This window comes from Halyomorpha halys, unplaced genomic scaffold (genome assembly GCF_000696795.3).
Source record: "Halyomorpha halys isolate HHAL.00 unplaced genomic scaffold, Hhal_1.1 Scaffold106.1, whole genome shotgun sequence".
NCBI classification, from domain to species: Eukaryota; Metazoa; Arthropoda; class Insecta; order Hemiptera; family Pentatomidae; genus Halyomorpha; species Halyomorpha halys.
In genome coordinates, this window is record NW_027111449.1 from 1,105,613 (window position 1) to 1,130,345 (window position 24,733).

General features: G+C 28.5%; 2 protein-coding genes across 4 annotated transcripts in view; one reads left to right on the forward strand and one right to left on the reverse strand.

Annotated features, from left to right (window-relative positions):
* Nucleotides 1–93: 93 nt before the first annotated feature.
* Nucleotides 94–8,194, reverse strand: LOC106677693 (uncharacterized Golgi apparatus membrane protein-like protein CG5021). 2 transcript variants are annotated; one of them, XM_014415768.3, is made up of 7 exons: nucleotides 8,057–8,194; nucleotides 7,735–7,799; nucleotides 7,507–7,661; nucleotides 7,195–7,274; nucleotides 1,217–1,345; nucleotides 467–610; nucleotides 94–362 (listed from the first exon to the last, which is right to left on the reverse strand). In XM_014415768.3, the coding sequence occupies exons 1-7, from the start codon at nucleotides 8,057–8,059 to the stop codon at nucleotides 294–296; spliced, it is 645 nt and encodes a 214-aa protein (XP_014271254.1). In that variant the 5' UTR covers nucleotides 8,060–8,194; the 3' UTR covers nucleotides 94–293. The 2 variants fall into 2 exon arrangements, with proteins under 2 accessions (XP_014271254.1, XP_014271251.1); XM_014415765.3 differs by lacking the exon at nucleotides 8,057–8,194 and adding an exon at nucleotides 7,875–8,014.
* A 556-nt stretch (nucleotides 8,195–8,750) lies between these two features.
* The window catches only part of Zip48C (Zinc/iron regulated transporter-related protein 48C), a 203,349-nt gene continuing 187,366 nt past the window's right edge, over nucleotides 8,751–24,733 (forward strand). Inside the window, exons 1-4 of one of the 2 annotated variants that reach the window (XM_014415762.3) lie at nucleotides 8,751–8,890; nucleotides 9,006–9,240; nucleotides 15,832–15,921; nucleotides 24,274–24,505. In XM_014415762.3, the coding sequence (XP_014271248.1) occupies nucleotides 8,783–8,890; nucleotides 9,006–9,240; nucleotides 15,832–15,921; nucleotides 24,274–24,505 (665 nt within the window). In that variant the 5' untranslated portion in view covers nucleotides 8,751–8,782. The remainder of the gene's footprint in view (nucleotides 8,891–9,005; nucleotides 9,241–15,831; nucleotides 15,922–24,273; nucleotides 24,506–24,733) is intronic. The other variant, XM_014415763.3, reaches the window with a different exon arrangement.

Sequence of the window (24,733 nt, forward strand, 5' to 3'; positions counted from 1 at the left end):
TATGGTGGTGCAGCTGAAATTTAGCTAATTTTATGAACTACTTGTAGCTATACTTGATTAGGATCCATTTAAAATGGGTAACATAAAGAAAAATACCCTTAAATAATATATATTATAAATTTAATATATATAAATTATAAATTAAAACAACTTCTTAATTTATTTAATTAAATCACAAATATTGAAACCTAGAAATAATCTTTCACTCGCTTAATAATTAAATAATGGAAACAATGTATAACATACAGCAATTATATACATGATTTTCATCGAGTCAATAAAAGCAAATTTAACTACACTATGTGGTGTGGGGGGTTCTGTTGTGCATTTGCTGACTGAGGGTTCATTGTAGAATTCCAAACCTAAACAGACAACAGAAAAATTATATATAAACATGAAAACATTGTCTATGATTGATATTAACAATGAATTATTCATCGACAACACTAATTATGACTGTAATTACATTTTGAACAACTTGATCTCTAATAAAGCCAGATGTAACTGAAGTCAAAGTTTCATGAATACTTTTGTCACTTTTACCAAACTTGCATTTAAGATATCCAAAAACGTTTGATCCATTCAAAGCTAAGGCAATTATCACTAAAACCTGAAACAATCAAAAATATAATACTAATATTTTATAATTTGTACCAGTGTAACAACTAATTAATTTTTAAAGAGGTGTTTATTATAGATCCAATACAGTTCCTCATAATTCATTTTTACTTAGAAGTCACTAAAAATTTTATTAATGTGGTTATTGGTTCTTCACACATTATGTTTTAATTTTTTGGGGTTGATTTTCCTCATCCTCAAGAGCATCATAATATTGATTGAAAAAATGAACACACTGTTACATCATCATAAATATGAAGGTAAGTTACTTTATAATTCATAAATGAAGATTCAATGATAATTGATTTTCATATTTATCATCAAGGAAGTATGAGAGAAAATAATCAGCAAGTATAAAACTTGCTTGTAATGTAGGCTGATATTCCAGCTCTTCATTAGGGCAAAGAGGCCAGGATCAAGCTGATATTATTTTCTTGATCCAGTATTTCTGAACCTGCACCTGATGAAGGCTTAATTTTGAATTTCAGACCAAAATGTCCAATAAAAGAAGTTTAACTCTAGTGTTGTGTTTACTTATTGATTGCACCCCTTGATTATATCTCCACCATTATTTTCCATTAGTTTTAATTATACTTACAAGCCACTTAAACTTCAGACTGAAGAATGCAGCAATAAACATGAGGCCCCAAAAAAATGGAAAAACAAAAAGGCCAGCCCAAAAAATTTTAGATTCCGTTCCGCTTATCATCATACTTCTTTCAGGTTCCTTAAAATAAAAACAAACTTTCATAATCAAATAAAATAAAAAGCCAACCATGGCATACTTATAAAGAAATCTTATTTCATTCAAACAATAGAAAAATGAAAAGGATGTAATCTGTTATTTCCCATATGACTCATTAAGAATTTAATGTGCTAATTGAAATCATTTATGATAACTCTGATCACCTTAACTTAATTTTTTAATGCTGTAAGTTTATTTTAATAATGCACAGATGCATCATTACAAATGATTAGAAATTGTCATATTAAAGCTATATAATACAGCCTCATTTACAAGTCAATAAATCATTTCTTGACACCAACTCATCATTTTTAGTAATATATAAAATTAATATTATTATCCGATTTTTCAACTTAACAGGCATTTCCAGAGTATTCTCTGAACTCTGCCCTATTTCCTAACTCTTTTGGAAAATTTACCCCTCTAAATAAAGTTTATAAGCAATTTTGAATATAATAATCTCTTGGAGTGATATTTTACAATTTTCGCAGTTTAAGGTAGGTACTGAAAAACTCATCAAATTTTCAAATAATTAGGAGGGATGACACCCTCTTTATTTCCTCCCATAACAATGCCCTTTAATATTATAAGGGAGGTTCTCAAACAAAAAAAAGAGGTATATTACAGTGATAATGGAGTATTCCATCATAAAGGATGTGTCTTATCAACAAGGTTTTGTTTTTTTATTATTTTCCTCATCTCTGTTATTACTATACATTAAAAAAAAAAAATTTCCTTTTTGTTTTTCTTAACCTTCTTAATACTAGTCTGAAACAAACAAAAAAAAACAAATAGAATTTATACATTTTATTAATCCTGGTGATACCATTCCATCTTATTAATAATAATAAATGGCAAATGGATATAAGGGATGGATTTTAAAAATATTTAGAAAGAAAAAACGTAATTTAATATTCCATTCTTGTTATATGGTTGCACATGGTTCAGAGGTTTCTTGTTCTTCCATGTCCATTTCCTTACCAGCACTATTCTTCTCCTCAATGGTTTCCAAGACATTATTTATCATTTCTAGATGCTTTTTAGACTGAGTGTTTAGAAATGATGGGTAGTTTAATCTTCTCATTATGGCTGGTTTATCTAATATTCAGTCAGCAGAAACAAGCACCATTTTTGTAAGTACCTTGTTTCCACTCAGAGTGTGTTTTCTCAAAAAACAAATTCATTTACTGCTGCTATATTGATCCAATTCATAAACCAAACCATTGGCCGTTTGCTGGTTTGTCTCTTGCAAGTATATTAGCAGACCAATTTGATAAATGTGTCTCCTGCTCCCTTTGTTGCGCACTTGCACAGTTTTAAAGTATGCTGCATAACTGTCACACATCACCCATACATTCATCCTAAACTTTGCAGTTTTGAATTTTATGTAAACTCTAAATGTTGTATTTCCTCATAACAGAACTAGCTGTTCATTCTATGGTTACGTGAAATACTGTATTGTAGTATTTTTGGCAGTAAGACATGAAAAGATCAGTCACTTCTCGAATGGGAGCAAGTTTATTCTCTGTTTTCACTCTCTCCTGTCAAGTATATATGTCATAAAATCTGAGATAAGCTGAAATATGGGAAAACCTCGTTTCAGTCATGCTTGCTCCAAAAAGATAATTTGGACACTATATCTTTGTAACAGGTTCTCAGTTGCTTTTAACGTCTACTACATTGAAGCCCAATGTGGGCAGACATACATTTCAGTTTTGTCCACAGGAACCAATTCCAGTTTTTGCCTATCTCCACAAGTTGCATTTTTCTGTTTCTACGATCGCCCTCTGGTTGGTATGATTCACATATTAGGTAAGTACTTTTAGGAAATATTTGTTCAATGCACAGTCTAGGTGAATCTGAATAATTCTGCAGAAACCCATATAGGGCGAATACCATGTAACTCCGGAATCCCAATAGACTTTTTATTAGGAAATAAGGAAGAGTGTAACGTGTTGTACCAGTAAATTTAATGGGATTTACTCTGGTAGTTCAAGATAGTTTTGTGAAGAAGTCGTTGAGCGACTCAAAAATTATTGTTTTTTTTTCACTGGAAAAAGTTTGTGGGGTCATTAAGGGCCCCGCGGTATTAAGAAGGTAAACCCACTCAATTATACAATTACCACTAAAAGCGCCTGTAACGGAATCAGTTTCGATTACAACTTTTCCTCTTTGAACTCGGGATACGTTCTTTTCAAAGAAAAATCTTGCAAAAAATAAAAGTACGCTGCTTTCAAAAATGACTTCATAATTATTTTAAATGCAGCTGGTAAATCGATGACATTCTGAATTTTGTTACTTACAAATTTCTCATTGGCGCGCTCCCAATGATATTTTCGATTAATGAATTCTATGAAGACAAAGTAATATCTGTGTACGAGAAAAAATGCCTTAGCCCGCCAAACCGGTCTTTGCTGTCTAAAGGGGCCTCCACATGTTGGCCAAGCATGGCGAACTCAGACACGCGAGCATGTGGATGGGTGGCTTGCCTTTAAAACAGCATTTAGCCTTTAAAACAGTTAGATAAATAAATTAAAATTCGGTCTTTTTTACAAATAAAAACAAATTGGAATTTTAATCATCTCCTGAAATTTATAGCTTTTATTATTAATTTAAATACTCTGAATAAAGAAAATTGGAACTAACAGGTAGCTAAGGAAACACACTCAATCAACCCAATGATAAGCTTTTTTCAACTTTTCTATGAACTTTATATTAAAATCCTTTTGAAATATTTAGTTTTTTTTCTTTTCAAAACGACTACGTCCTCCGCTAGATCGAAAATCCATTAAAACGCTGCAATACCTGACTATTTTTTCAATTTAATTTGATATAGTGACTTTCTTAGAATTAGTGTGCTAGTTTTAACAATTTAGTAGGAGGGGGCACGGTGAACCTGCCTTGGTCATAGCTGAACTCTCTTCATCAGGATGTTATTAACTTTTATGGTAGTGGCAGAACTGTTCAACTACATCATACTTTGAAAATGAAATTCTACATTATGCAAATGGCTTAAACAAAATGAGAATAAATTATCTTCGTAATTTAAAAGGTATTAAATTTCAATTTCTCATATTCACATGGTAAAATAATAATAATTATGTATAGGCCTAGAACTATATATTAATTTTTATGGAAGTAAGATAAAAAAAATGAAATGTACCGTAATTGATATAAATATGGCTGACATAGATTCAATTATTAATTAAATTTAAGAGGAACAAAAGGTTAATACATTAATTAATAGGTCTTCATAATAATTGTTAATGGGAAAAACAGCATGATCATTGTTTTAACATTTTAAAAAGTAGAATTAATAGTTTTGAATGATTAAAGATTTCTGGAAATCAACTAAGTCCACCTATTTGAACTATTAAAGTATTTCACTAAAATAATTATAAAACATTTTCTGTGATACAATAAAGACTGGATTTTTCTTTAAGACTTACTAGGCCTTGGCTTAAGGGTGCAGACTTAAAAAAAGAATGTTTATGATAAGTTAACAAAAGTCATATAAAGTTATAAATGATGTCAATATGCGTTTGAATAAAAATTGTATTCATAAAAAATATTTTATTGAGAAAATTTTCAGTTGATGTTATGAACTTTTGGGAGTTGAAAACTTTAAATCCAGCCCTGAATAAAATAACAAACACAGTTCATGATTTAATAAAAATCAAAGCAGTGGGTATGTTAAAGAGTTGTAAAATCAGCCAATCCTTAATAAATTACATTTGAATAAAAACAGGATCTGACTGAGGGTCTTAAGTTCAGTACTTCATAGGGAGGTTCTATTTCTCATACTGTAATATGAGGTAACATCCATATTCATGTTGAATCACAGGTTATTCTCACCCCAAAAACCACACTTACGAATCCAGGTACCAACTTAATAGATAATGAGTGTTCCCCAGAGGATATCTCAACCTCAAAACCAATTCATGTTTAATAAAATAGGATATAAATTAATGTCTAAAAATAAATTTGAATAAATCTAACTAAATTTTAGGTCTTAAGGTAAAAAAAATAAGCTGACCCAACAGGTGTGGATCAAGATAATTGAGGATTCCAATTGGTAAAAATTAAAGAGTATAATTTAGAAGCCATGAATTTAGCGTTTGAAGGAAAAATAAGTCACAAAAAATCCAAACAAAGAAAATTGAAGCTTTGTTTCTTTTTGAAAAACATAATTAAATTTTACAATTTGATTTAACCAATTTTACAAATTAATGAAAAAAAAAATTACCTAAAGCAGTGGTTCCCAAGACCTTTTTGCCACAGCAATCTTCCTGGGTTAAAGAATTTTGCGGCACAATTGTTGAGGTAAAAAAAAATAATAAAAATATGTAGGAAAAGAAGAGAAAAATGCTAGGATGTGCTGTATATTCGTTATTTTTATTTTAGTTTGTTTTTTAATATTGTGAGAAAGTGCACCCTCTTTGAGAACCATTGACCTAAAGTATAATATAAGATTACTGGAAACAATTTCACCATTAGATAGTACATTTTATTCCTTACAAGATTCCACTGAAATTTCAATTTTCACAAAAAGGGGAATAAAATATTTTTTTGGTGGAATCTTCATTTTGTTTTTAGATTTTTTTTTTGATTTTTTATTATTTCATGGATTTCTTATTGAAACTTCTGAGTCATTTCCAAAATCTTAAAGCAATAAGCCATTTTAAGATTCCTAGGATCCCTTTTACTTCAGGTAACCTGCTATGTCTGCATGTTTCTCGGTTTTCTAATTAACATCGTGAGACATGACTAAAAACAGTAACTATGATCTTTCAGTTTTCAATAATAAATTTATTAATTGGAGAAGTTTGTCAGGGGGTGCGGTCAGCAAACAACAACATAAATAAACAAAACTATATTTATTTATTTTATGCCTGGTTTTGTTTATTTATGTTGTTCTTTGCTGACCGCACCCCCAACAAACTTCTCTAATCATTAATCTACGGTCAACTATCTACACCTCATTAATAATAAATTTAATTAACATTAAAAAATAAAACTTTTAAGTTAATCAATTATTAAGTTATTATGTAGTACCATAATGATATTTAAGAGAAAGAGTTTTTCTACTTTAGTTGGTTACAATTCAAAAATTGTGTTCTTATTAGAATAAACACAGAAGCCCCCAGGCTGTTACCTCCCTCCACCCCAATTCATGTTGCTAATAGAACCTATAGTAGAGGTATTCATGATGTTTTGTTAAATATAAAATGTTTTACCACGTTAAATGTTATAAATATAGGATTGTGAGGAGCCCTATTTAAAGCTATATCAAATGCATAAGAGTTCTTAGCGGAGTTTTTTAGCAACTTGTTTTACAACCTTTCCTTCCAAAACTTCATGTTATTGTTTAATTCTAAGTTTTGATTAAAGTAATTCATTAAAAAATGCCTAAAGTAAGTGAAATGTAGAAGTTGTGTGAAAGTTTGGCCACTGAGTGCCTTGTTGATTCTCTGTCTTATAAGGAAGAGAATCAAGATTAGCTAATTGACAACTATCATTACATTATTATTATTGTCAGCCATTTCTTTATTAGTTTTAAAAACATCCAAAACAACACTAACACAATCAAAACACAAACTACGAGTAGTACAATTACACAAACTACGGCTACAAAAAGTAACCTAACACAAAAACCAATAAAACGGTAACGAGCTCTGTTCCTCTGTTGGTCTGTTGCGTGACATCATTCTCCATTTAACAGATATTAAAATTATTAGGAGGGGAATAAAAAAAAAAAATTGCTAATTTACAAGTTACAGAGATATAGAAGCATGATAAAACAAAATAAATGAAATAAGGAAATCACATACCTTCCTAGATTCGTATACCCAATGAGAAACACCATCATCATCAATGTAGTTCCACCATCTCAATCCAACCATTATTCGACCTATATTGATGGCAAAAGTAATAAAATGATCATTCTGGTAAATTAGAGCACTACAAAAAGAGCTGAACTGTAGGATGAATTCCTTTGATCAGATTTCGACACACTAGATAGCAATGAGAAAAAGATTCATTTATCATAAATTAAGCTGTATCTTTTTTTTGCAAAGTAAAAAACTATACTATCCTTCAGTTCAGCCAAAATAATAAAACCTATTGAGTAGTTTCCAATTAACCTGTAACGTTCTTCACTGTCCAGAAATCCAATGAAAGCAATAAGACTACAATAATAAAACTCGATATAAAACTGTCACTGAACCAGCTGCATATTATATAAAAGAATATCGCAGCACCTCGGAAAGCAAGATGAAAAAATGTAACAACAGGATGGCTGTAACAAACATTTTTCGATTAGTTTTAAAATACAGAAAAAAACCAAAAGCAGTAAGAGCAATTCATCTTACGGTAGAATATAACCATTCCCTGGCTCCACCCTAAATGGTGCAGGATTTTCATCAATTAGGGGCGCCTGGAAATTAAAAAATTTATATTAAAATAATGTCAAGTAAAAAAGGTTCTATCAAAGCTTTAAGAGACAACTAACCATTACTGAATCATCAAGATGAGGCATAGCAGTCAAGGGAATAAAACAAACATTGATTAATAAAATAAGTTTTCAATTTGTGTTCTAATATGAAGTAATTTATAGAGGTAATAATTAGTAATGTTATAATTGGTGGAGGAAAACCATCACCACTAATAGTTTACTGAGTTCCCAGTACACACCATAATATGTTCAGAGTGGTAATATCAGCTGTATGACTTATAGTACAAAATTGTTCTTATTCATTAGAAAGTTTTTCAATTAAGGTTTTAATAAAATTATAAAATTTAAAATTGATACTAAGAAAAAACCGTGATAATCTACCAGAAATGTCAAAAAGGCCTTCCAGCGAACAACCTTAAAATAACCTTCCTAAGAACCTTCTGCACAACACCTCTGACGTATTGGAACTTGAAAGGTGGCTCTGTAGACATTTAAACCCCCCCATTATCAAATGTTTTGTTGTTATCTTCTTTTAGCTCTCTAACCTGGCTCAACGGTAACTCTTCATTTATTTGCCCCTTTAACTCAGGTTGTGAGTGTCATAGTGTCAACTTTGGAACGTGATCTATGTCGTAAATATTTGTTCAAGTCTCCTGGAAAACGAATGCATTATCAGGTTGGCAGTATATATCTGAATAAAGTTCAAAAACCGCCGACAGGTACATTTTACAATTTTGAGTGCATAAGGTCTGTGATATGAATATGTCAAGAATTGGCTGCATTTTTGAATAAGAATCCATAGGATAATAACCCATGGATTTAGTCCCTTTTATTTTGAACGACAATCTGTTTTATACATCTTGACAGAAAGGTTCTGTTGGGATAGCCCTATTTTGGTGTTACCCTTTTATCAGTTGAATTTAATCGAAATTTAGGCTCAGTATTGTTACAATAGAGATTGAAAAATGATTAAGGAATACAAACCCATTGTACAAGCCCTATTAGGCACCTGCTTTACTTGGGCTGTTACTGCTGCTGGTGCTTTGATGGTTATTTTCTTTAGAGGAACGCAGGTAGCTAATTTTTTATCTTTAGAATAAAATATTAAAATCAATTTGATTATTTTTCTTTGTATTTTATGAGATTAATGAGTTAATATTTTATAGTTGTTGATTTATTCTCTTCCAGCCTAGATTATTGGATACAAGTTTGGGCTTTGCTGCTGGTGTAATGACGGCAGCATCTTATTGGTCCCTGCTCGGTCCTGCTATTGAAATGGCAAAGGAGTCCAATGTATATGGAGCGAAAGGCCAATATGCATTTATTCCTGCGTGCCTTGGATTTCTTCTTGGAGCATCGTTCACATTTGCAGCTGATGTTTTGATTTCAAAAATGGGTATTGAATCACCCAATTTATTACTAGGTATATATGAATTCTCAATTAAAACTTTTTTTTTATAAGTAGTATTTCATTTCATCACTAACACTGGTTTGGGATTAAAATGTTTTTTATTGCTGTATTTGCTAAGGAAAGTCTATTATTTGTGGGTTATATAACTATTTTATTCTCCTATCCAGCTTTCAGAAGGCAGAATAGGATGATAAAAATTTGTTTAAAGTAGTGAAGGTCAGATGGTGAGATAAATTAATAATAATTAATTTTAATAGAAGTTTGCTCAGCACTGAAATTACCATTCTTACACTGAAATTTGTTTAGAAAACTTTTACTAATTCATTTAATGAATTAATTAAATAATACTGTAAATTTTTAAAAATAATTTGTTAGTTAATAATGACATATTCAGAAATAAATTATTTACTATATTAAAAAATGGGGTCTGAATAATTTTTGATGAATATTAAATGTGTTAATTTGTTGATTATTGTGTGAATAGACTTTTCTTGTATTAGTATTTCACTTCCTCTGATTTGTGGATTCCATTCTTTGGTATATGACATTTATTATTTAAAGGATCAACTATTCATTCTTTTATCTGCCCTACATTAATAATCATCAGTTATCTTACCTCACAACTATTTCTACATATATTTTTTAATTCATGGAAAAATGAGTTATTTAAAAGAACCTATATTTTTGCTGTAATTTTGTTATTAGATTTATTGGAATTGACGAAAATCAATTACTATTTCATAAGTTGTGTAAGTGATTTACAGCTTTGTGGTTTTGTTAATAACTTTCAATTAGATTTTCATTTCTTAACTCGAAAATCAAAATTAATTCAAAGGAATTTTGTTTAACAGAATAAAATTTCATTTTTTTTTTGCAATTATTTTGAAATTTTGGAACAAAGATTTACTTTTAATATTATTTTAATGAAAAATTATTCTTTAAGATAAAGCTGACTGTTTTATTGAAACATATAAAATTTGGTTCATTGTTAAATTGAAAGAATTTTGGAAAAAGAAGTATTTATTAATGAATGTACAAATTATTAATTTTAACATTAATGAATAATTTATGAATGAATACATGGGTAATATAAAATTTGTTTCAATGTTTTTAATTTTGTATTAATTTCTAAAACACAATTATAGAATGTACTTTATTTTGGTGTGATACAAAAACTATAGAGTATCGCATAATATATTAGGTTTTAGTATAAGAATTTATTATTTGATCTAGATATGCTTTATTGGCTCTTACATACTTCTTCCAATGCACTATAAGCTTCATAATTCCCTTATTGCTCAAATATTGAGTCAAAGAAGCAATATCTTCTTAGAGACCATCATGATTATGGAAATATCTTGATTTTGAGAAAACTGTGTGAGATCTTATAAAATCGGGTTATTGGTATCTGATTGTTGACTATGGTTAAAAGAATTTCAATATAAAAACTAGATGACATAAACATTGAAATATCTATTAATTTTTATCAGTTTTTTATCCCTCTGAATATTTTTTATTCTTTAAAGGATAAACAACGTAGCTTACCACATTTTGGATATATCTCTTATCATCTTATCATTGGGTTGATTTTTTATTACATTCTGTAATAATAAATGTCTTTTCATTAATTTTTTTTTTTTTATATATGTTAAAATTATTTTATGAGTAAGTAATTTCTCACTGTTTGTTATGGTGGTAAAAATTCTTATTTTAGTTGAATAATGTCTTTCCTATTAATTGTTAATTATTTTCTTTGTAGCATTACTAAAAGATCGGATGATCTTTTAGTAATGCAACTTATACCATTAAATCCTTTATTTATCTTTTATTTACGTTTTGTTATGTTACCTTTTGTTCTGCAAATCATTCTTGGATGCCTATTGAATTGAGTTTTATGTTGTAACAGTACTACATTTTTATTTTGAAATCGAAAACATTGTATAATTTCTTCTTGTACTTGGGTATTTTATGTTATGTCACTGTAATCAAAATATTTTTTTGCAATTTATTTGAAATTAATTATTTGCCTCAATGTAAAATTTAATTAAAAAATTATCTACTACAACAAGAAGGTCATAAATTAATTTACTGGTATGACGCCTGTCCTACTTATTTTGAGTGGTATTTGCTTAAATTTTATCTGGAGGTTTTTTATTTTATTTAATTTTTAATATTTGTAATGCAAAACTATTAGTTTTTATAAAAATTATGCATTCTGAAAATTACTATATTTTAAAATTGTGTTTTATTTTTTCTGTTTTACTTTTATTGTTTATTTCTTTTCATTGTATATTATCTTTGAATTTATAAATTTCATTAATGAATGTATAAATTTATAGAGAAAAACAATATTTTCTCTAATGAAAGAAAATTTCTTCTTTATATTGGGTATTTTATGAAAATAATGATGTTTTTCGATTGCTTCTCATCATCAGGATTAATCAGTCTCAAATTTCTATTATTTCTTTCTTAAATCCATAAATGATATTGTTTGTTATAAGTTAAAATTTACAATATTACAAAAAAAAAAAAATTAAAATTCTATTCTTCCACCATCATACATTTGGACTATTATCTTCTCTATATAAGATAAGGTAATAGTCTTAAAGTTGTTTGACGGTAGAAGGATATAATTTAAAGTTTCCTTGTAATATTTTTAATGCAACAAATATAATTATACAGATGTGTATATGAAACTAGAAAATAATGGATAAGTAATCGTGATAAACTCTAATGTAGAAGAAAAATTCTGAATTGTTGGTGGCGTCTAATAAAATAAAAGAAAGGTAAAGGAAATTATAGGAAAGATGATGCATTCACCAAATATCTGATACAATTCTTATAGAAATTTTTATTTTATTAAACACTCAATTTTCTTATTCCCAAGGAGAAAATATTTTTGTAAATAAAATATCCTTATTTGGCTTTAGTAATTAAATGTTAGAGGAATTATCGTTTTTTTTTTCTGGAAATTCCTATTAGGCTAGATTATTACCCATATTTTAAGGTTAAACATTTGTTGTTTGGTTATAACATCTACGGAAAAAGGCATTGATGGAATATATATAAATCCAGAAAGGAGTTTTTTGCATGGTAATGTGAAAGTAGCTGACAGAATCTGATGAAATAGTTACACCATTTTATACCGATCCACAGCTTTCCTCTAAATTTGTGCCAAATCCTATGGGTCATTTTTGAAGTATAGGTGTACTGAGAAAAATATGTTAGTGGACGCATAAATGGAAGTACTGGACAGAATCTGATAAAATTGATATGAGACTGACTAGGCTCCAATCCTCAAAATCACTGAAAATTTCACCAGTCTGGAATTTTGCAAGAAGTGACAAGTGGAGGTCAGTAGTGCTACATGTAGGTACCCCTGAAAATGAGGGAATGAGGTGGTCTCAATACTGCTGATTTCATAAACAGCATCCCAAACTCAGAGTTGATGGATGATCTGGTTTTCAAAAGTGACAATTATCCTTGGCAAAATTTCTCACTGTATTTCCTGTTTTTTTATCCTCTTTCTTAAATAAATAATTGTTTAACTAGTGTAAATTGTGAATTATTATTTCGACATTACAATAAAATCTGTAGGTTATTTAATTATAACATAATTATGCTTTGGATTATTAGTTTTTTCTATTGAATTTTACTTCTCCACAGCAAGAGGATAATATTTGGTATCATTCATTCATTTCTGATGCCTACTGTTACTTAAAAAACAGAGGAAAAAATTAGATACCTATTGGAGGAAGATGTGGTGAAATAAAAACATTTTGTTCAATTTATTAATGTATATACTAATATTTAAAAAAGAAAAAAAATAAGCCTAAAAATTATAAATATTGATTATAAATGCTCCAGTATGTATACTTTAAATGATAAAAATATTGAACTCAAAATATTTTGACTATTTCAGTATTAACTTTATTCAGTAAAATACAAGCTGATTCATTCAGTAATCCATTCTGAATTTTAAACTTTTGATTTTATTTTAAGTACAGGAAAGAATTTAAAAAATGATTTATAAAAATCCGGGATTGACATAGGCCAATTTCAGTTGATACTTTAGTACAAATCAGTTTAGGATAATTTTATTGTTTTTCATGTTGGGATAGTTCTGCATTGAGTTCATATATTTCTAAGTGTACCGCCATCATGAATTATTGAAATATAACTTTTACAAAATAAGAACTAAATAAAATATAATATATTAGTTTTGTGAAGGGATATGGTCCGGGTGGTGGTCAAAAAAGGGTACTGAAATTTAGCGGAAAAAAATATTTATTAGACATCTATCTTAGCTCAGCTCTCTTAGTTTTCTTAGATAAGCTTTAATAGTTTGTGGTGAACATAATAATCATTTAAACACGTGCAGCTATCTCAGCAGAGATAGATAAAAATTAGCTGTAGTTGAAACTAATACCTAAAATTGCCATGGATACGATATTAATGGTTCATTCATGAATAAGGGTCATATCCATGGCAATTTTAGCTATTTTTTTCAACTATAGCTAATTTTTGCCCAACTCTGTATCTTAGAAAAAAATTAAGTTAATCTTGAATTTGATGCATTTATTATCTATTGTTAGTTTTAAGATTAAAAAATAAATGCTTTGAATAATAGATTTACAAAGCTCTTTTTAAGTTCTTAAAATTAATAACAAATAATAATTACATCGCACTACAAGATTCACTCAAAACTTTACTTTAAAAAAAAAGAATGTAGTTTAAAATCAGAGTAGGAATATTGAATTCCTGATTTAAAAAAAAAAAAAAATGAATTAGGAAATTTGTAATAAAGCCAACAAAAATTGAAATGAAAAGATGGATTTATTGGTTATATAATGTGAACGCCTACGACCCATGAATGGTCATGAGTTCAGTACTTGGTAAGGAAGCACTGTTTTTAGAAGAACGGTTATAGGAGGAGGTGATTTGTTGAGATCACCCTCAACCACCAGATTTTTCCCCAATTCAGAGTACCCTCTTTAATGAGGCTGTGTGGATCTCAAGAGGGTTCCTTCATAATCCATAGGGTTGACTCATGGCTGCAGTGTAACAGAAAATAATTATCTGGCCAGCCGGATTCAAACCCGGGTTCTTGTAGTTAGTAGCATTGTGCCTTACCACAGTGCCACCGCCCTCCCAGATTTATAGGGTTAGTAATTGAGTTATGTATTTAAAAGTATTCAATATGATCCAAGTCTGCATAAAAGTCCATCAAGTATTTTCTGTATTATCCTATCAGGTCCCTTGGTTGAGGTGGTCTCTATTAAGTAGGGCTGTAGATATCTCTTAGTTCTGTAGCTGTCCAATTTATTATGAGATTACTGTTGGTAGTTCATATGTTCTGTTTTATTTTAGTATAGTTTGGTTCAATCTTTCATTTGATATATATAATCCTTTTATTATGTTAACAAAAATCCTTAGGATGGTTTTGTTTTTGTCAGAAATAATTAACCCTCCACTGTATTTCTGTAATGAATGGATATAATTTCTATTCATTTTTCTTTACTTTGTTTTTTATTTTATATGAAATGAGACTATTACAGTAATATAATAGTCTTTAGATTAATAAAATTTAAATTTGAAACCATGGTATATTGGAAAATAGATAAATCCATAATTGATTAGTACTATTCTAGATAGTGTCAGCTGATCTGATTCTACTGTCACAATTAATAGAAGCAATATAGATTGAATGATTTTTAATCTAATAACCATTAATTTTTCACTGTTATTAATAACCCTTATCTAGTGATTTATTTGAATTATTTATATTCTTCATCATTGTTGTAATGTTTTCTTTTTTGTTTTTTTTACAAATTTTAATCCCTTTATAAAATTAGCTCATCACTTATAAGCCACTGGTATGAATCTCGTGGTTGACTTTGCCTTATTTCTGTTAATCTTGAATTCCTTATGATGATACTTTAATTTAATATTTAAAATTAAAGAATGAATTTTTATTAATTTATAAATAGAAACATAAAATTAACAATTTTTAATTTTTAGTAGCATTAAAATTAATATTCTTAAGGTAGTTTCTATGTTTAGTTTACTGCTAAAATTTAATTATAACTTTTCAATAGTACGCTAGGTAGAGTTGCTTAGTAAATATGTCAAATAAGCTATGATAAGAAAACCAATTAAAAATATTTTAGTTATATTTGATTAATTTTTGTTACATGAAATCCTTGTTGATGCGCCAATTTGATTTAGAGATTGATTAATTATTGATTTTTTTGTAACATTTGCTTACAATTCTAATTCAAACCAACATATTATAACAATATCTTTATCTTTCATAACTAATTTATTTTGTATTCTATACCTAATCATGCATTATTAAAGTATTAAATAAATGACAAGAGAATGATAAAGATTTTTTAAATCATTCTCACTTAGTCATTTATTTTGAAAATGAAAAAGTTATTAAAAAATTAATGTTTATAGGGAGGTCTTTTTTTCTTTTGATGGTTCTTTTTCACAGAAGTTTGATGTCTTTCTATATTTCAACTAGAATTGGATGAACTTATTAATTTAAAAAAAAACACCAATACCAATTTTTATTGGTTTTTGTCATTTTTGTTATAGCCAGTTACAAGGATGATAATGACAAAAAGACTGATGGGTTGCATAGGCATAGGTGCGAGAGCTCTATTTATATAGACCCTAACACTGAAGGTATCAACTTTGAAATTACCAATTTTAATTACCAATACAAGGGCTTTTTGCTTTCCCATTTATTTGCTCAGAAATAAAAGCCTCTAGCAGTAATATTTTAACTGCATTGAAGTTAATTTTAATTTATCTATATTTTTATGGATGATATTTATCATAGTAATTTTTCTTTAGAAACACCTGCATTTGAGGATTCTAAGTAGTATAGCGCAATTAAGAATTTCATTCTTTGAATTTAGTGTGAGTGTAGATTTTCTGAAAGCGTGATTGCAATAAATTGATTATCCTGCATTCTTTTCTCATTATCCAGTCTGGCTGTCAAGAAGGATTAAAACTGCTGGTCATATTTCTATTGCCACACTTTTTTTTTCTTAGATATTATTTTAATGACTGTAATGATGTTATGAATTTTGATGTTCACTTCAATCAGATCTATGCTTGTATTTATTTTTATCTGTTAATTAGTAAATAATTTACAATGCTATTAATTTATTATTTATTAATGTTAATATGAAATAGTGCTCCGATAATAATAGTAAAAAAAAAATCAACTTGTTACAATTATATTTGCCCTCTTAAATAATAAATAACGGGTCATATGAAACAAATCAGGAATTAGAAAAGAAAGTAAACATAGAAAAAAGGTTGCAAGATTGTCAGTTGACCGTATGTAATGATTGTAGGAAGATGGTCCAGGCGGCGGTCAAGAATAGAAAAAAAAAATTAGTAAAGCAGCATTTCTCCTTTCTAGACTCAGCCCTGATGAAGCCCTACAAAGTGGGGCAGAACGGCGGTTTCTAATAAATGGTTTTTTGATATTTTTGTACCTTTCTTGATGGGCTCTCGGACCATTTTCTTACAATAGAAAAAAGATATTTAATAAAAAACCTGTTGTTTAAATTGTTGGCATACATTCAATATTACACATTTTATGTGTGTTCCATTTTTGCCTTCTTCTCTTACTTCCTGATCATAAATGTGTAACCACATGATATGATTTGATAAATGTGTAATATACAATTTGAATAACTGCAATATAATAATCAATACCTATAGAGTATTTTAGAATCAATGTAAAAGTACTTGTGAAACCGATTATGATTAATTAAAACTTGAAGTTAAATAATAGCAAGAGTAATTTAAAATATTTCCAGTCAGCAAAAGATTGGTTAATACAAATATAACATACTTTTCAGCTTTGAATGCTATGAGTAATGACATTTCAGATAGAAGTGTGAGCCATTCTCTGAAAAGATGTATTTCTCTCCATATTAAAAAAAAAAATCATTACCAGTTTCTCCTATTTGTATTTCCAATTTATTTGTAACTAAATCTTAATTTTAGGAGGCTGTGAACAAAATAACCTTCGCTGTAGAGTGGTACTAATGTCAGATCCTTCAAAATAGAGTTGTGAAATTTGAATGAATAAGTACTCATCTGGTTTTATGATAGTATTCCCCTTCAAAAATGTTTTGGTTAAAGGCAGACTAGGTTAACTGGTTTATGAATCAGAATATAAACAAACATAATATAGGAACAATAATTTTCTTTAGGAACACAGTTTTAATAGAACAAAATTCTGGATTAAGAATAAATAAAAAAAAATATTTAAAAGTGTAACTGTAAAAAAATTTTAACAAAAGAAATAAAGAATATTAAATTTTGTATAATCTTACTCAATAAAGTTGAATAATTTTAGTTTCTGCATTCTAGCTATTTCCCTTGAAGCCTACTTAATGCTCGGAAAAATGAAGTATTTCCACTTCTTATGTGAAAACGATACTCATAAATTAATAACATCTCTTTATTTGCAAAGTAAAAAGACCGGGAAGAGAGATTAATGAGAACCAGATGAATGAGAAATTTAAAAAAAAGTCCCATATGTCACAGATAATTCATATAAGTAGAGTAAAGGTAAAAATTAATTCTAAAAGTAACTGCATATCAAAATTTGATCTGATGAATATAAAGGTGAGGTAACCAGAATTACCATTTATAGAGTTTTCCTTCCAAAATTTCCCTCAGTCTCACTTATAGAATGCGAACAGACTATTCTTAAGCACACCTATTTTCTCTCGTCCCACACCGTACTTCTGGTTTAGTTAGCCTATGATTACAGATATTTGTTTTAGAAAATATTTAAAAATTTTGAGTCATCAATCTATCTGATAAAATTGATCATACTATCTATTGTACTAGCTCGAAGTCTCATTGGTCACTGTAGAAACGGCTAGTTTAAGGCTTGATTAAAAATATAAATAGCAGAAATTTACAAATTCGAGCTCTAAAACAATATTTATTCCTTTAAGAAAAATAAACACTGCTTATATTTCTGTGGTTCTTAACTATGAACTTAGATGTTGATAACGTGCACAAAACTACATCTTTTTAGAGAATAACCCATATATTTCTTTTCATTTACAGATTTTTTTTCCCTTAAGCCAGTGGAGGCCATATTCAAGCCTACAGCAACTTAAGTTAGCTATTGTAAAGCACAGTTCCTGACTTAAAAATGATATTTTGATTCGTTTGGGAAGTGGAACAATGCCTCAAAAAGCACTCAGGTTGGATAAAGACTATTGAGAACAGTTTATAGGAGTTTACAGTCATTTTTTTTTTTTTACTCTGGTTTTGAAGGATATATGATTTCATACTTTTGTATTTTTGGTAGGCATTTATTAACAATTTTTCTGTATTGAAGGACTTTGTTTGGTTTATCTTGAATTAATTTCATTTGTTTATTTATTTTATTCTTCTGGGTTCAGACTTAATTGAAATTTTAAAATAAATAAATTTAAATTGGATAAAATCAGGCTCCCATTATAATGTTGTTTATCTTTTCATGTCTTCCAATTAGGTCACAATTAGTACTGACTAAATTAAAGAAATTTTGTATACAAAATCATGTTTATAAACACAATGATATTTATTTTGACTTCCCAACAGTTCCACAAACGGACAGAGTTCACTTCTGTGATTAACATTCAAATGGAGAATGACCTGAATCGTTAAACCTCGAAACAATTCTATACTCATGGTATCTTAAATTAAAAAAAAATGATAACTTCACTCTAATCATCATTTCTCACATGTTGACTATTATAAACATGTAAAACTTACTATAAATGTTTTCATAATACTAAATATTGACTAGAGCATAATAATTGAATGAATGGCCATAACTGTCATCCCAGAAAACTTAAGAAGACTAAAATGAAGATGGAAGTTGAAGAATATATTAAAAGCCACAGAATAGGGATCATCAGGCACTGCTCTTCTTGCCTAGCATATCATTTTTAGTTTAATGTTAACACAATACAGTCTCCTTATTGTTATAATTTATTTTACTTATGGGTCTGTAGATATGAAAGAGACGAGGGCAATAATAAAGATGATAAATAAAGATTTTTTTTTTTAAGCTGATATTTCATTTAGTACAAAGATATAAATACTTCTAATAGGTCAACTGGAAAGAATACAGTGTTACCACCAGCAATAGTAGGGATTTTTTTTTTTTCAATTTCAGGTATTGTTAGAAATAAATATAACAATTTTCTTCATTTAATGATCGTTTTAATATTTTTGTAATCTCATTTAACCTAATGTTGGTTACTGGTGTTGGTGGAAGAAGCTGTATTTGACTCTTTTGGTCCGTTTTGTTTCCTTTTGTTACTATGAAAATTTTCGCCGTCATAGGGAGGGGAGTGGGAGTGAGAGGGTCAAGATTCATCTCTCGGGACCATTATTAACTGACCACTCAATCTGTTTACAAACCCAGCACTCTTGCATCTTGGCCTCCCTATTTAACATGTGCTCAAATTGTTATTCGAATAATAGAAAAACAAAAAAACTATCACTACAATCCATGAAGGGTTTTGAGTTCAGTATTTGGTAAAGGAGTACTGTTTCTGAACCAGCATTTGTGAAAGGAGATGATTTGGTCAAGATTGCGCTCAACCACCAGATTTTATAGAGGGTGGGTGTACCCCAGGAGGATCCACCAACTCTAGGGTCAATCTACGGTTGATATAAAAGGATAAATAATTATTATACTGAAAATTTATCTTTATATAATTATTTATGAATAATTGTGTAGCAATAATTATCTTTCACAACCGGATTCAAATCTGAGCCCGGGAGATAGGGGCACAGTGCCTCATTTAGTTACCCCAACTTTTTTTTAATTGAATATATTTCATATCTAATTTAATTAATTTTTTCAAATTCAACTCTGAACTTATAAATTTCATCAAATAATTTTTATCATAGTATTGATGTAATTTTTATTAAACTGTTTCTGATTGATAAAAAGAATATCATTAATTGAATGAAACACGAGTTGCTCATTCTGCTCTGCAGTAAAAAAGGATGGTATTAAGTAAGTAAACAAAACAAAATGAAAATATGAGTTAAGGTATATAATGATTTAGGTATGCCTGCCAAATTATTGATTAAGTAGTTCATATTAGTTGTGTATAGTCCAGAAAGTAGTTTTAGAGAGTGATCATTTAGCAGGTGCTTCTAACCAAAAATTAACCATAAAATAAATATAATCTAATTATTCATTTGAATGAATTAAAGGCTTATATAGTTGCTTGTTTTAATGTAATGTAATGATCTTGTTATTTGCAAAGAGCCCTTTTAATATAAGAAGTTATTACTCATGATAAATTTATGTATATAATGTATGCTTATTGATTTTATTATAGTTTAAAAGTTTGTTAAATTCATTTGTTTGGCATGTTGTGGTTTGTTCTTTAATTTTGCTGTTTTATTGCTATTATTAATTTTTTATTGGGGTATAGAAAAAAAAATGAAGGGAAATCTGCTATTTAATTTTGATTTATAATTTATTTAATATTTTTTAAATTAAAATATATAAATGCTTTGTACACAAGAAAATAACAACCGATAGCTTGCAGTATACTAACTGTTAATGCAAGTGGGTCACTTAGCCGCTTTCTTTTCAGATGTCTCAGAGGATTATTGGAAATAGATTGGAAAGTAATATTGAAGATAATCAGGTTTGTTTGTATATGAAATGATATTTTATGCATGAGGATTTAATGGTTGGGTTAAATTTCGTAGCTCAGTATCTTTAATAAAATGGGATTTAAATATAGTTATGGTTGTATTAAATTAGTCGGAGTTATGTTCTTTAATACTCTATGATGATTCCTCTGGTGCCATTTGGCTGCTTATGGGTGATAAGAAGTCATGTAAAAGATTAACATTATTATTTCACAGTAGTAACTGCAAGCATGTTCAGAAGTGTGGATCCAAATCCGTTTTAACTACTATAGAGCTAAATTCCTTGTAGTATTTTATTGATGATCAATCAGGTTATGGAAAGTGAATGATTAATTATTGAAATTATTTATTAATTTTTAATTTTAGATATTATTAAAATATTGGATTGTTTATTTATATTTATATGTATTATTATGATTGTAATTTCTAAAAATTATGTTTTTTGTACATTGAAATATACTTTTTATTAGCTTATGAAGAAACAAAATAATTTTTTTTTTTAATTAGGAAACATTTTTTTCATTCCATTAATAATAATAGTTTGGAATATTTAATATGTTATAAATGACCATATAATGAATTTGAAATCATCATTTCAATGGTTTGAAACAAATATTATACTATCAAGTACTGTACATAACATATTACATATAGTCCAAGTATAGCGTAATAATCATTTGAATGTCAATAAACATTCGAGTATTATTAGACAAAAAGAATGAGATTTACTACTTATATGAAACATTAATTCAAGATTTATGCTGCTTTTGAAATTTGTTTTCTATAAATATTTTAGCTATTGCATTATGTGATGTAATATGGAAGCGATGTTATTGGCAAAACAGTTATGAGCTTTGTTCAATTTGATAAATGAATTATTAATGTAAAATCAATGTAAAAATGCTAAAGCATAAATGCTTGGGTATATATGTATATATAGATGACCGTAAAAATTGATATATAGGAAGATGGTCAGGGTTGCGGTCAAAGGAGAAACAAAAATAGTTAACAACTATTTATTTTCCGACGTTTCACATTTCTGACTGTTCACCCGTTTGCTTTGAACAGCCCTGATGAAGCCCTACAAAGTGGGGCGAAACGTCGGAAAATAAATAGTTGTAAACTATTTTTGTTTCTTTTGTATCTTTTTAGCCCTGATGAAGCCCTACAAAGTGGGGCGAAACGTCGGAAAATAAATAGTTGTAAACTATTTTTGTTTCTCCTTTGACCGCAACCCTGACCATCTTCCTATATATAAATGCTTGGGTGTTTATTCTTCCCTGGGTGAGAAGAACACCTAAGTCAAATATATGTTATGCCGAATCCTTAGTTATCTATTGACAGAATTTTCCAAATTCAATGAATTCCAGATACTGTTTTACAGGAATATTTGCTGCCACATTAGTTTTCGGTTTTGATTAACTCAGATGGTAGGGCTCGTTGCTCATGAGGATGTTCATTTTGGCCTGAATATTATTTGGTTCTGGTTATATAAAAAAAAAAATTCCATCCTGATGCATCAAACAATATATATTAAACAATTATAACAATTTATAGTTAGAAATAAATAAATAGTTAAAAATTTCTTTTTTGGAGAAGATGGTTCAGGTGCCAGTCAAGAATAATACCAAAAAATAATAGAACTTAAATATTTATTGAATGCTGGCGTTTCTGTCCACATCACAGCCCTTCATTGGGGCTACAAAGAACAAAAAATATTTGAAGCTGAAAATATTTTAGGATTATAAAGAATAGAATTTTATATGGCAAGAGATAAGAATAAGGAACAAAGTAAAATGACCGAAGTAATAAAAAAAAAAGATTAACAATAAACATAATATAACAGATAGAATGTTAAAAGATAAATAAAGATACAATTTATTTTTTTATGTATATGTTTATATTTCATAAAATGTAGTACAATATTTATAATTGATTTGAGATTTACCCTCATACAATTTTATGTAATATACTTTCTTACATATTGTAATAGTTTATTTATTGATAAAAATAAATATAGAAAAACAATAGTATTTCGAAATATAACAGGTTGTCAGTTATTTAGCAATATTAACAGCAGTACATGTTTTGTTTGTTTGTATTTTTATTTGCGAGTTGTAATTTTTTTATAATTACTTATTTCAGTTGTAAAAGGGTTTTAAGAATGGGGTGAATGACCTAAAGAAGATATGAATTAATTTAGATCTCTATTCTTGTATTTAAGAGTAATTTTATTCTGACTGCATATCAGCTATTTTGGCATTTGGTGAATAATTTTGAGAATGCTTTGGAATACATGTAATTATTTTTTGGGGCTAATGAAGCTCCATATAGAAAAGGAGTAAGCTAAGATTGGTCTTAGAGCAAATTTCTAAAGAATTCATTTATTTAGGGGTATAATCTGAAATTACATTAAAACAGAGAAACATTTTATACATTATCTTCAGGTTGTTTCATAATTTCAGATTAATATGTTTATTAAACAGGAGTTTGTAATAAAACATTACTATAGTGTGTTGTTAAAAGATAAAAAGAAGACGTTTGTAGAAGTATAAGTCTTATAAGGCATTCTTTATACTTCTACAATATTTTCTTCGTCATTGTATCTTTGTTTATCTTGTTTTATTTTTATTGCTTTTATTATTTAACATTTTCCTTCATTTTACTTTATTAGGATGTTAATCTCTTATCATCTCATGTTCTATAATTTTTACTTATGCAGCATTTTCACCTTTGTCGTATCTTGTGCTTTTTAGGTAGCCCTCTCAAAGGCCTGCTATGTAGGCCAAAACATATGCATTCAATAAATAGTTTCTCCTATTAAATGTAATTATTCTTGACCACCAGGTGGTCCTTCATTATTAATATGGTCAACTAATAAATATATAATTAAAATATCTTTTATCATTTAATATTTTAGTGTTAAACATATTAATTCCTTAATATATTTTGTATGGTATGGGGTGTATCTACTACTTTATTTTTTAATCCTCCATTTATAATCTATACTCTATTAAAAAAATGAAACCAAAATTCAATGATGCCTGAGGCCATTTATTGTACTTCTTCAACTGACTACTAAAAGATGACCACTTCAGTTGGTGTTGCCATCCTATGGACCTCTTTTGTCTCTTCTAAGCTTCCTTCATGAGGTCTTTGTTGGACAGGCTCAGCAGCCAGCTAAATATTTTCTAGAATTTGCCAGTTTTAATCACTCTGATCCATTAGCATATGTAATAAAAACATTTTTCATGAAGTTGTACTATTTGATAATATTGTACAGTTGTATCATTTAAAATATGATTCATTTTTCTAATTTTTCAGTGTCAGATATCAGTGTTGAAGGTGGAACTGGCACTATCACGAGAAGAAGAGTGACAACGCAGAGTCGGCACAGGCATCCTACACTTCCTCAGGTAGACCTTCGACTTCAGTGGAAAAGGATATTGCTCCTTATTATTGCTATAACAGTTCATAACATTCCTGAAGGACTAGCTGTTGGTGTAGGATTTGGAGCTATTGGCACTTCATCATCTGCATCATTTTATAAAGCCAGGTTAGATATTTTTATTTTTCAAAAAATTATTAAGGAGGTAGATATTGATTCAAATAACAAGTATTCTGCTTTTTGTGTTGTTTATGGAAATTCTTTTTCTTAGTTGCCAATTTCTCCTTACCTACCTCTTTAATATTCTATTTTCAAAGTGGTTGGTCTGTTCATCAAAGTTAGAAACTTATAAAAATTATCAGAAAGCTATTAAAAGAATTATAAATTGTATATATA

Bases quoted from the DNA above. Each gene is read 5' to 3' on its own strand.
- LOC106677693 (XM_014415765.3), bottom strand. From the start codon at position 7,901: ATGCCTCATCTTGATGATTCAGTAATG. The intron at 611-1,216 runs GTAAGTATAATT...TGATTGTTTCAG, and splicing joins GTCTGAAGTTTAAGTGGCTT to GTTTTAGTGATAATTGCCTT. The intron at 363-466 runs GTAATTACAGTC...TTGTCTGTTTAG, and splicing joins GAGATCAAGTTGTTCAAAAT to GTTTGGAATTCTACAATGAA.